At 40.5% G+C, this 13,948-nt stretch overlaps 1 protein-coding gene across 10 annotated transcripts in view; it reads right to left on the reverse strand.

Moving 5' to 3' along the window:
- Positions 1-366: 366 nt before the first annotated feature.
- The window catches only part of lingo2 (leucine rich repeat and Ig domain containing 2), a 210,959-nt gene continuing 197,377 nt past the window's right edge, over positions 367-13,948 (reverse strand). For all 10 annotated transcript variants that reach the window (XM_037077163.1, XM_037077165.1, XM_037077158.1 and 7 more), the window contains one exon: positions 367-3,329. In XM_037077163.1, the coding sequence (XP_036933058.1) occupies positions 1,476-3,317 (1,842 nt within the window). In that variant the 5' untranslated portion in view covers positions 3,318-3,329 and the 3' untranslated portion in view covers positions 367-1,475. The remainder of the gene's footprint in view (positions 3,330-13,948) is intronic.

A 13,948-nucleotide genomic window follows, 5' to 3' on the forward strand; every position in this document is an offset into this window, starting at 1 on the left:
CCGTCAGCAGCATGTCGACATCACCTGTTGGTGATCTACAGCGAGTGACGCGTCACTGGAGCTCGTATGACTCTGTGTACATCAGCTGTACGTCACGTACGTTATGGGAATGTCCAAATAATATCGTCCCATGTTAGTGTTGTTTATCATATTGCCATTTAAAGTTTGGTGTATGTAAGTTTTAACATAGGTTGAATATTTTTAAACTCATGCTGTGGCACATGGTGGATATGTTGCCACTCGTGAGTGTTTTTATTCTGCTGCAGTGTATCAGAATAATGTTATTCACAGAGAGAAGACTGTGACGTCCATCAGTGAGGCTGAAGAGAAGAAGATTTCATTAGTGTTTTAGCCATTTAGTCGGACTCATCGGTACAAATACATCTTCATTTATTTCACATACATTTTTTTTACTTTTACTTTGAAGTTTTCACAATCTAAATGATTCAACAACAAAATGAGGAACTACCACAACAAAGTCCAAATTTCCTACTGGGGAAAATTATGCAAATGTCACTGTAGTAAAATTGACACATGTAATTTGCCAACCAGCAAAGGTACAGTTAAAGTAATAAAAAGAGACAAAATAGGACAAAAGGTGGTTCATGTCGGCTCTCCGACCAGTACTGGGTCGACTTTCTGATAATCGAAGTGTTATGATAGATCCTGAACATCATTTGAGGACTGATTTTTGTCAAATGCTCGGCATTTTCTTTTTTTTTTTAATAAATAAAATCTTTTTTCTTCATTTTTTATTGATAAATAATATATATTTATTAATATCTAGGAGTCAATTAGGGGAGCAGGGACGTATTATCACCCTTAGAAGCCCTTCCTGAATCCATGGAAACTTCAAAAGTCTGAAGGATGTTCTTGCTGAACGTGTGGGGTATATCAATTTTGGCTAATGCATCCCATGAATATTGCTATGAGTAGTTCTTTTGAATGAATATGTACATACATGTACATAATGAAGCATTAGGTACACATATGCAAAGTACTGAACATAGGAAATCATGGTCTGTTTCATTGATTTGTTCTGTGAATAAGCATGGCGCAAGACTAAACAAAGTAGGTTAATAGCTTAGATACAAATTTGTACTGTACATGGTTCAGCTCAGTCTGTAGATCCAACCCAAAAATGAAGTCCTCTTTTTTGGGCATATAAATTTCAAAAAGCTGATAAATGACACATATTCCATTCAGGTCCCCTTGGCGGACACAGTTTTCACTTGTCGTCCACGTTGAAGCAGTTGCTCTTCGGCTGTCCCGTTATGACTCGGTATTTTAAACACAGTATCCAAGCATTATGATAAAATCCACTGTTTTACGGTGCTGTTTATCTTGGTATGACGCCCCAAATGTTTTAACTACTATTCTCCCTGCAGTAGTTGGAAGTTCAGTAGTCCAATTTTCAAAAAAATACATTGTGCTGTGCATTTCCACAATCCAGAATCTTGGACTCATGAAGAATGTCACATCATTTTCATGTTAAAACGACGAGGTCCAGCTTGTCCCTCTGCCGAGTCAACGTTAGTGCCGTTAGACTTGGACCGAGGCACGTACTCAACATCTATGTTGTTTTTATGTTTTCCTTTTCCTCTGCTCCACACGAAAAGGAGCAGGAAACAAAACAAGACCACTCCCAAGAACGTGAAACAACCCATTGCCGTTGACACTAAAATAGTCTTTAGGTCTAAACCGAGGGTCACGCCAGCTGTCCCATTGGCAGTGGTATTGCTGGGATCTGTGTAGTACTGGGTCCTGTTGGCGTACAGCGATCCCAGACTTTTCACCGCCAATGAGGTCATCAGGGTGTCATTCCCAGCAGTGTTAGAGGCATGGCAAAGGTACACTCCGCTGTCTTGTACCTCTGCTGACTTGATCTCCAGTGTGCCATTATTGTGGACGGTAACTCTACCGTGGCTCCTACTTGTATATATTTTTCTACGTGGGGACGTCCAGGACACGGAGGGCCTCGGTGTCCCCTCAGCACTGCAGCGCAACATCGCCTGCTGGCCTTCATCCACAGTGATCGTCTGAGTTTTATTCTCTCGGATTTTTGGCTTGGTACATGTCACGTAATAGGACAGGAGAGTCTCCTTAAACTCCTTAAAAGGCCTGCCACGAATACCCTCAGGTGTGCTGCACTCTGGCTGCGATTCCCCGAAGAAAATGGAATGCCTTTTCTGCAGGATCCACATGAGACGGCAGTCGCACACTAGGGGATTGTTGTCAATCAGAAGAACCTCCAGAGCCTCAGGAGACTGAAAAACACCTTTCTCAAGTGTATCCAGTCGGTTGTGAGAAACATTGAGGACTTTGAGGCCCCGCAGGCCCTGGAAGGCATACGGTTCAATGGTGGTTAGCTGAGCTCCGACCAGATGGAGCTCCTGAAGCCGAACCAGTTCCATCAGCATCCCCCCTTCAATGTGCCTGATGCGGTTGTAGGACAGGTTGAGGTGTGTCAGGTAGGGCAGATGCTTCAAGGCTTGGTAAGGGAAGGAGGACAGGTTGGTGTTGGTTATGAACAGAGTGGTCAGGTTGAGGCCATGCAGGGTATTGGCTGGCACGTGGTCTAGTGAGGGCCAATTATCAATTTCTAAATTCCGCAGCCGAAACAGCTTTTTGAAAGAGTAAGGATGCAAAGTGCTGATGCTGAGGTATCGTAGATGGAGGCTGACAAGGTTGTGCAGGTGGGAGAGGGCCTCAGTGGGTACAACTGTTAGGTTGCACCTTTCCAGGGTCAGAATCTCCAGGCTTAAGAGTCCACTGAATGCACGGTGAGAAATGTAAACCAGGTCATTGTCACCCACTTCCAAAAACTTTAGATTGTGCAGGTCCTGGAACATGTAATCCAGGAGGATGACGATCTTGTTGTCACTTATATCCAGCCGAGTAAGGTTTGCTAAGCCTGCAAAGACGCCCAGAGGTATGAGTTTGATACGATTGCTCTTGAGACTGAGTGAGTGCATGTTAAACAGGGCGTTGAAAGCTCCAGGTTCAACATAACTGATGATATTCCCACTAAGGTCAAGTTCTTCAAGCCCAGGAAAGTTGATAAAGTCATCAGGGTTGATCATTGTCAGCTTGTTCTTACTCAGGTCCAGGATCCGGGTCTCTGTTGGGACGCCGTCCGGGATGGTGGGCATGCGCTTGCGGTGACAGACAACTGCCTTGCTCTGCGCCGAACACTCGCAGCGCGAGGGACATCCTAGGGTAGAGCCCACAAAGACAGCCACGAGGGCCAGTCCCAGGAATGGTTGCCAGCATGAGACGACCGTGTGCAGCATGACTTTGCTCATACAGTCGATCATTCTGTCACGGTTCTGCAAGAAAGAGAAGGAGAGAACAGAGAGAAAGAAAAAGGCCAGTTAGTCACTCAGGATACGACTTGTTGTAGTTGTGTTCCTGTAGAACAACTTCATTATACAAAATATATAGAGCAGGAATTAGTCTGGTTCTGAATAAAGTAGCCTCAGGTTCCTGTTCTACTGTAGTATTTGTCTTGACCTCGCTGCACACAAATGTTTTATTCTTGCCACGCTTTTCCCATCTACTTATTTATCTAAAAAAAAAAAAAGGCTCCAAATATTTTGAATTTCTCTCTCCTCGTTTCCACCATCATTTTAATCTGTCTGCCGCCTTTGTTTTCCTTTCATCCTCGGGATACTGATCAAGGCTCAACAGTGCTGGTTAAAGTGCTTCCCTGGTGAGCGCTGACAGTTAATTTGATCCCACTGAAATGAAATTAACCGTCGAATAAATAAAAAGTGCTGCTTTTGTTTCACCCCACTTTATGTGTTTTAACAATATCACAAAAAAACAACTTTTACTTCATAAAACTGTTAACAACATTTACTGCAAATCAAAGTTAGAAAAACAGATGAAGATGACTTAGTATGTTCTAAGCGAATGTGTCGTTATGTGATCATTTAGAAAATACACAAAATCAAGACAACAAAAATTAAACAAAATCACAAAACAGCTCCTTAACTCCTGAAAGAAATAACCCCAAACATGTGAGTAGCAGGATGAAAGAAAGTGATCATGAAAAACTGTGACGGAGCTCAGTCACCAAGTATGAACTGCATCTGTATAAACAGCATCAGTCAGCGCTGAATGAATATTATACGGATACAAACATCATGACAAAGATCACAAACCCCTCAAAAACCCAAATGTGTGTACAGTAAGTAGTAATATAAAAATCACAAACCGTGAATAATTTTACTCAGCTGTAAAACTGTTTTACACTCAATCCATTTCAACATCCACTCAATAAATGTCATGTTACTATGCAGCACTGCTACATTACAGTGTGAACATACACCTGATCAACCATTTGTGAGTTCATTATATTGCAGTATATATTATCACATATTTCTGCTTCTGTTCTTTTGTGATAAAAATGATTGGGACTGATTCACGTCGTCATCTTGTTGGACATTACATGAGAAATATCTGACATCTGAATACATGTGACTCAAGTATTTATCTTTTCATGTAGCCACTGCCAATAAATTTACATTAAAACATAACCTAGTCCATCTGTTACTTATTTGTTTTGCTGTTTTTTTTTTTGTTCATCGACCTACTTAAATATATCATATAAGCACCTACTCATACATAACACATGAGCGCATGCAGATAAGCAGATATATGACCTGGACTGCCACAAACAGACTGGATGACAGGTTGCAAAGACTGCTAACCATTCCTGCCTCATTTGGTGTGTCATGGGCTGTGCTAAATTTAAATGATGGGAGGAACAATCTGAATTTCTCCCCAGGCTCTTAATATGCTAACAGATTATGGTACAAGGATAATATGATGACATACCGATCTAAGGAGAAACATTATGTAAACCTTGGAAATCACGTCAAATGGTCAAAATAAGGAAGATCTGAAGCGTGTCGAATGTGTCGGCTCAGAGAGACACAATTAAAATCTTCACACTCAACATCAAGTGGAACAACGTGCACCAAAAACACGGCATGTCATTGTTTTCATCCCTAACAAAGCTGTCATGCTAGTTGCCTGTCTTATTTATTCATATTTTAATGAGAAATTAGTAAATATTTATTTAGATGTTCTTTTTTTTGTGTCTTCACTTTCCCTTGCCTCCAGTTTGCTATAAAGCTTTATGACCATAGTTAGTGGGAACCATATGGCTGGATCTCCACTGCTGCTGAGCTGAAAAACATTGCCAAATGTGCACTGGTCTGCTCAAGCGTTCAACAGCTCTCTAATAGTTTCTTTGAAATGTAAAGCTATAACCTTACCCCCCGCATTAAAAACATTACCCCTCTGTATTATGCTCAACAATCATGCTAACATGAGTAAACACCTTAGTTTGCCCTTATAAAACACGTCGGTTATCGCTGTAGTTGTCTTTCATATTTTGAACCAATGTGGGAAACATGCATACATTGTTATTGTTTTTTTATGTGTCATAAATTGCTGCATAACATTTTTAAAGAAAAAATCTTGGCACTGTTTTTACGTCCAACAAACAAAAAACTCTAAGCAAACAGGGTACAACATATCACCAGAGGAAACATGAGGTGCTGCTAACAGTAGCTTAGCTAAGTTAGCTCGCCGTTTCTGACAGCACCAGCAGAATGTCTGTGGGGTTAACACCACTAGGACCAGTGGGGAATGACAGCAGGGAGCAACACAGGGATAGATGCCTGTAGACTCCCAGTAAACATGACAGGACCGAGACTGACCACAGGCTCCGCGGTGTACAGATGCCAGACAAGTAATGCTGTACAGAGGCGATTTACAACGGCTGTGACCAGAACACGTGACTGTGCGGAAGACGTAAAATGAAAGATGAGTGAAAGGGAGTTAGCACCAGGCTCAGACTATCGTTTGAGTTACAAAGTGGTTTACGGGACAGGACAGGCTGGGCTAGCTGGTTAGCATGCTAACCTCAGGGAACACATAGCGGTCTTTAACGTAACATTTAAACTGTTACTTCTACAAATTGTGTTGATAACTTTGACTTCTTTTTGAATGTCTAATTTCTTCTAACTCCTAACTGGGCAGTTAGTTCCTGTGGTAGTGAATGATAATACTATCCAGTCCTACTATTTAATACAGTAGTCAGTAAATTAAGTCAGTAAATTACATGTGTTAATCTCAGTGTTCAAACATTACATACAGCTGATTGTAACACATACAAATCTCTAGACAGGAAATTTTCTTGACTCCTTGCGTTCCTACAGACTCTTCCAACAGAATTACCACTTCATGGACACACACTGGCCACATGAATTGCGGCACCATATGATTTGATGGTTTACTAAGAGGGTATCTAATCAGTATAATCACTGGATGTCTTCGGAACAGTGTGTAATCAGAGTAAGAGAGCGCCTGTGATGTAACCCTCTCACCTGGACGCTGCTCACTGAGAACCATAATGCAAATGCATCATCAGTAGCACCTGTGAAGTGCGTCCTGTGCACGAGCAAATGCTGCACAGAATTAGGCAGAAGCCCCGGGGCAACATCTGCAAATAAAATCCTAAGTATGTGCTCAGTGACTGAGTGAGCTGAGTGTTTGCTGATGTTCTCATCAAAAGAAAAGACAAAACACAGGATGGTACATTTTGTGACCTATAAAATTAAGTAGTCGTAGAAAAAAAATATCTTTTTGCCTGAATTCATGTTGGCTTTCTGTCTCGAGGGAGAACATTATTATCAGTGTACATTTTCTGGTTAATATGGATAACTGGCACGATGTGGACGATCTGACCTCAAGGTAAGAGGATGTTGATGGTGAGAATATATCTGCTACCTAAAACATCAGCGGCTCTTCTCTAGATTAAACATTTTATATTGATGTTCATCTGTCACACGGACAAAACAAGAACAGCTGAAGTGATCTCAGGTGACCGAAATATATTGTAGCCACGAAATTAAATGAAAATTCTCTCACAAAACTCAGTTAATAATAGTTTTACACAGTCAAATGCAAGAATATCTGAACTTTGTCAAAAATAACTCCTGGAATACAACGAATAATAAAACTATTGATCTGGCAGTAAATGTTTTCTTTTTCCCGACAACTTTCATCCTATCTTCCGGTGCCATTCAGTAACAGTGCTGTTACTGAAATCCTGCGGTGCACACTATGAGATAAGACTGTACGGTGAAGGTGTTTCTATAATGTGGCCCCTGACCCACATTAGTGCAGGGTTGGATCCTGAGAGGGGGAGGATAACAGCTAATGGTGTCTGACTCAGCATAAATCAGTGAACAGCCATTTTGCAGGGGTGCTGAGGTCGCCTGGGCGATGCCATCATCCCTGGCATACGTACACAAGTGGCTCCATGTGAATCTCAAACTTATGCAACACTCCAGACTATTAAGTGATGATTTACTCCTCCGCTATGACGAGTGTATGAGACGTATTTGTCTTAGCTCCTTTCAGTTTTCTATTACCGTCACAAACTAAACTCCACATGAAAACATGCAGAGCTCTTACATCCCATGATGCCGCGCTTTACTTTTCAACACAGCCCGGGGCGAACTAGTAAGAGGATGAGTACGGATGACGTCTGTCTTTACTAGAGTGGCAAAACACAGTCATGCTTGCGCTGCTAGTCATGATTCCACTGACACGTCTCTCCTGCAAGTCTCTGAAATGATTTTGTGCAGGATTATAATACTTCATCTAGCAAACCACTCTGATACATATTCATGAGAAATGCAATTATATTTGCTACATCTCTTGTCAGACGAACAGAACTTTGACCTCTGAACTCCAGACTTGACATCCATGTCGGCTCACAGTACGAAAGGATTTATCAGGCAGATCCAGAGGTGAGAGTGGAGCTACTGTAAACAGGAGATTGCGATCGCTCCCCCGGCAGGCGACTGATATCTTCCCCCGGGTCACGGCTGAATTTCTGTCTGGGTCTCAGTCTTAACTTTACTCTTTCATTTTGTTCACAGATTTTCACTTCCTATGTATGAACCTCAGTTAATTGATATGCATTATGTAGTGTCACATCTTTATTAAACATGTGCTGTGGTTTTTTTTTCTTAACTTGAATGTTTGAGCTTCACTGTGAAGACAGATTTACACGCAGACTTTAACACTTGAAGGATGTTTTCACATTCATCTACTGAAGTGGATGCAATTATAGAAAAATTATTAACAAGGAAATTGAATGTTTTTGTGGAAAAACGACATCAGACACAATATATTAATCAAATCAGCTTAGTATTTTTTAAATATCAAATAGCTTTAAATCATAGCTGGATGGTTGTATCGGCTGTGTTGTACTTTTCACTACAAGAAACACATAATCAGGCACAGATGGTGATAATTCTCTACTTGCATCGTATAGAGTGATTTAAACATTTATGATCATTATATAATCTGGTAGGTGTTGTTAACTAGTGAGAGTAGCCTGACAGTTAGCCTCGCTGGCTGCTAAAATGAAGATGTGATTGAAGATGCAGCTGGACACAGAATCTAAATCCCACATCCAGTAACGAGGTTGGAGCTTTACTGTTCGCTTGCACAAGAACAGATATCTGTCCATCTAAAGGATGAAAACTTAATGGTGAACTATTCACAATTTAAATGAATTTCAACTAAGTTATGGCTGAGCACTGAGAAGACTGTTGACTGCTGTTTTAAAGTTTAAAAGTCTGGTCATTAATATTTCATTTAAAAAGATGATGTGATTATGACTCTTTTTTACTAAGATTATGTGAAAAAACAATTCTAACATTGTTAAAAAAAACAACCCTGTTATTACAAAAACAAAAGAAATAAGTGTTAAAGTTCTAAACAAAGAAACCAGAAAAAGATGAGAGATGAATATTTAGTGTGTGAATTCTGTTGCTTACTCTTTGAGACGACTCTGAGACATTTTGTGTCACAACACTGTGACAACACAGACCAGAAATAATGACCTTATGCTGAAAAGTCCTGCCGCCGGGACATGAAACGTGTTTAATAAACAATATGCGGTGATTTCAAAAGGAAAGCTTGACATTTATTTATTCATTTATTCTCTTTCATGGGAAACATCGACAACAAAGATCTCAAGTTTCAGTTCATGTCCTGCAGCTATACGCAGACGTGGTGATTTTAGATACGGCACATACAGAATACTGCCGCTCCTTTGAGATACAGTAGCCAGGAACTCCACAGAAACACGGCAGTTAATTTTATTTTAATCGGAGCAAATTGAATCAAGTAATCACGGGTCAGTTTGCTCATCAGTGTCTCCCCCACCCCTGATGAGCAGAGTGGACTCCCACTATCCACGTTTGATTTCAAATTATTTATCAACTAATTAGCCCAACAGCTCCAATATGGACTGAATATAATTAAGCTAAATGATAAATTAAGTCCCTCAATGGTAAACCTCACTGTACAGGAGGTCGGCTTGTTAGACTGCAGCAGGATCTTGGCAACAGAGTTTAAATTCTGACCTAATTTAAAAAAAAAAAAAAAAAACCCTGGTTAAACTCTATGTAACCTATCTGTAGTCTGGAAATGCATTTGAATCCGACTGCGGGCTGTAGGGGCCTGAAACCTGTTCATCCGTCAAAAGATTATACAAGCCGTCAGTTCTAGTGAAAAACATGAAAATCAAAGTTGACATAAGGCGTTTTTTTCCGCACTAGCAATGACTGTTTGTCACTGTCGACTTTGTAACCTCTACATTCTGTTCACACTTACTCTCTTAAGCCATAATCCTGGCAAACTATTGGTTGTAAACATTTTGCTTTGGCTTTCATCAGAGGGGCGCGTTTGCACACCCTGAAAGCTCACACGGCACTTCTTATTTTGCCCAAGTAGTTTTAGGATTTAGATAACAACTTGGCCTCTGTGCAATCAACCAATAAAAAGCCACTTGTGAAATTGGCCTGCCTCTATCTCCTCTGGAAAGGTTTTTCAGACTATGTTTGATGTGGCCCCCAGGCACTGATCATTGCACATAATGTGATTCCTCTTCACACAGAAAAGCCTCCCTGCGTTTATGGCGGATGGTGGGAGACAGTTGCTTTCTTTACCCGCCAATTATCAACGCCCCTTAAAAAGCATAATCAAAGCGTCAAATTTTGATATTTTGACTTAGACGGCTGCTCTGGAGAAAGAGCCACTTTGAAAAGGCAGGAAAAAGGAGGAAAATTAACTCTCGGAGTTTGAGCAAAGCCGCAGAGGAACGCGGCTGTGTGAGGAATAAAGCAATAATGAAAGCAGCATTATGTGTAATCATGCAGGGAGAGAATGTGCTACATACTGGGTGCTGCAGTCATACAGCAGCCTCTCTTGTACATTAGCATCTGACATGGCTGCCCCCACATCACTGGGTCCATCTCATCATCATGTAAGTGGTTATAACGGGGACGGAAAAGGCGACTCTTTCAGAAAGCACCAAAAAGGGAAGGTAAAGAAAACCCTGCTGACATGTAATATGCCTATATATCACTGTTATATCAAACTATGTACAAAAACTGTTCTTCTGACAGCACAGAGGGAGGGTTCACTGAAGGTTTCAGTGGTCAAGAGAAGGATAATTCTTGTTTTGCACAGAACAGCACAGGACATGCAGCAGCGCCGTGTTTGATGTCTTAATTTCCCAGATAACTACAAAATAACCGTACATGCTCATAAGGGTCATTTTAAGGGAAAGTTATTAAATCATCATTTTATTTTAATGAGGCTTATATCGTATAATGATGCTACCTCGAAGGAAAGATGTTATTAACTTGCAGGTTAGTTCACAGTCAGAGTGCGCAATTAACCCACCTTTTCCAAAGAGCAGAGACGAGTAATCAAATGGGATCATAATGAGTGGGAAGAGACTGCGATGCTCTTCGCCTTATCCATTATTGAAATGATCTTTGTAAAGGGCAGCGAGGCTTTAAGGTGAGCCTGCCAACATGCGAAATGACACTGTACTTCTTTAATAAACCTCTGTCGATCTGACTTGTCATGCAACACAATGCCTCCTCGGAACGTGACCTGCGTACGATTACATTTTTTCCAACACAAATAATTAACAAGAGAGCGCAGCAGTATTTCTATTGGCTGAGGGAGCAGAATAAGAAAAAGCAGTGGCAGCAACCCTGATTGTTCCTCATACACATGAAAGCAAAATGCTAAAACTGTTGGTAATTGTTCCATTTTCGACCATTTACATAAACTAGATTCAGTGTAGCAAACTGTGTAATTCATTAACACACACACACACAGACTGAAACAGCAACATGATCACGGTCACGTGACCGAGGGTTTTTGGACCTCGAGCCCTTAACAGCGAGGATCAACCACCTCGAGGCAATAACAGGCTTCCATGCACGAATTGCCCTTCTGCTTGGCTTGCAGAGCGAAGTCAAAGCTCAATTAATCCGTGTTAATTAGAGATAAACTTGGTAGATTGAGTCAGTTGCTCTTTTCTGTGCGTGATAACCCTTGGTTTGGGAAGGAGTCAAAATGGCTGCATCACACAGTCGGATCTAGAAACATCCCACAAGAAAAGCCTCTCAGAGACGACTGTTAATCCTGTGTTTAAGAGCTATTAAAAAATTCTGAACTTTGGAGACAAGGAGCTTGTAAAAGACGGTAACAAAAGTATGTGATTAACTGTGTGGGGATAAAAGTACAACAGTGACAATAGCAGAGAACTTAATAAGGTCTGGTTGAACAGAACATTGTTATTTCATTACATTTACAAAGTGACACGTGGAAAAAAAAGGAAAGAAAAATCAACCAATTTGTCAGTTCATTAGGGACTAATGTGTAATGCAGTAAGAGTTTTATTGCAGTGTATTTTTCTAAGTTAAAATGACACCCACTCTCTCTCCCACTAGTCTATAAAATATAAACATTAATGCACCTTTATATTGATACTGAGGTGATGTTATTGTGCTTTTTAGCACCACTTAAGCAGGTCACAATGATGTGCAGAGAGAAGTCTGTGTTCCTTTGTTATGATTAGGACATTCAGGACACACACTTAATCCCACATTAACACAGCAAAGAGTGTAAATAGGTGTGGACAGCCCACAGAATACTACAGATGAGCTTCATCTGCTTTTTATCTGATAAAACAATCTAGAGACAAATACAGAGAGACAGTCAGTCAGTGCTCAGTATTGACTTTCACCTGATTCAATGTTTAGTAGTATTGTCAATTTTCAAAACTGCCTGAAATCATCAGGTATCTGATTTGACTGGAGACACATGACTAATAAATCACCCAGCCAGCAGATATATATGTCAGCCAGTCAAAACACAGCTAAATAAAAAACATGAGTTTCCCTGTATTGAGCCATCTATTGGTATGTGTTAACAAACAAAGCCAATCAAATTAGCTAACCATACAAAATTGCACAGCAACATATTATAGAAAACTAAAACATCACTCAGTAGAGTGCAAACCTCCGCCATGGCCCCGTCATCACCTTTAATTAAATCAAGTCTAATTCATATTAAAAAATAAGGCATTTAAAAATCCACTCGTACTTTATCAGGATCTGTGAATTTTTCTCTGAGAAACTAATGAAAATGTCAAATCTATCTCACACTGTCAGACGATAAATTCCTGGATTCGTCTCTTTATCTCGATCAGCACGGAAAGATAATCAGATCTGTTCTGGGTGGAGACACATCCTCCATCCAAGATTAGTGGAAATCCATTTGGTAGTTTTTTGTGTGATCCTGCTGACAAACCAACCAACCAACAAAGGGACACGACTGAAACCTCCTCGTGGTGGTAAATATCATAAATGGACATTTTGGAAGCTAATGATGCTTCAGATTCACTTAATTTAAAGGCTCCTTCTCAAAATTGTTTCCTTATAATAAGCTACATGTAGACACAATAATCAGCCAATAAATCACTATCCAGCATTGGATGGGCGATAAAAAGTCAACTGTACGCTTAAATGTTATAAATTACAATAATCTATATAAATCATACACATTAACCTGTTTAATACCTTATGTAACGTGTTGTTTTCAATACACAGAACACATAAATAATCCACTTCAGTAAAGACAGCAGGACCCCACACTCATTCATCATCTTAACTAGCGATATTTTTAGAAAATGAAAACAGATCTTTGACCATGTGAACCCTGAACACCACTTGGACCGATAATGTATAGTGCATATGTGCTATGAAACATATCTGCTACTACACAAACACTAAATATAACATAAAGCTCACTAGGCTACTCTTTCTGTATCGAGTGAAAAATCAATAACGGCATCGGAGACCAGAATCCCTGTCACTTGAGCATTATGTGGACATTTATATGGATGTGTGCAGGTATGTTATTGATGAATTATAATAACAACCCAACAATAACTGGGACTTAACTAGAATAAGATATATGATGTTAGAATACAACTAACACAAAGCGGGATTCAGGTTTGACATTTTTCATTTCACATCTCAGGCGATGCTGCAGTGAGAAGTCAGTGAAGCCTAGAGGGATTTTCTTTCTCCACCTGCTGCCCCCACAGAGAGATTAGCCCACAACAGCACCCCTGAAGCTGCGAGGGATGCTGTGTCTTGCTCATGGGTACAACCAACAGTGTGTGTACACGCATGCCGACAGAACGACGTGAACCTGAGTGCTGCAGGTCTTAAAGTACCGCTGCCTAAATCATAGTAGACTGCTGCCAGCAGCAGCTAAAGAAAGGATAAGAGACGTGAAGTGAAGACAGAAGCTCCTCTTGTCTCCTCTCTTTAATCTTCTCTTTCCTTAATGACTTCCATCATAAACTTGCATAACCAGCAACCCTCTCCCATTTTTTTGTCACTGATCTCCTTTAGTTTCACTGACCTAGACTGTATTTTTTATTCAGCCTCGCGTCTAAAGAGCATTTTTAAAAGGGTAAGCAGAACCTCGAGTGAATTTCTTCCTTCTGTGGCTTTGAACTGAGCAGCCTTGTGAGATA

The sequence above is a fragment of the Acanthopagrus latus genome, chromosome 18, assembly GCF_904848185.1.
Source record: "Acanthopagrus latus isolate v.2019 chromosome 18, fAcaLat1.1, whole genome shotgun sequence".
Lineage (NCBI taxonomy): Eukaryota > Metazoa > Chordata > Actinopteri > Spariformes > Sparidae > Acanthopagrus > Acanthopagrus latus.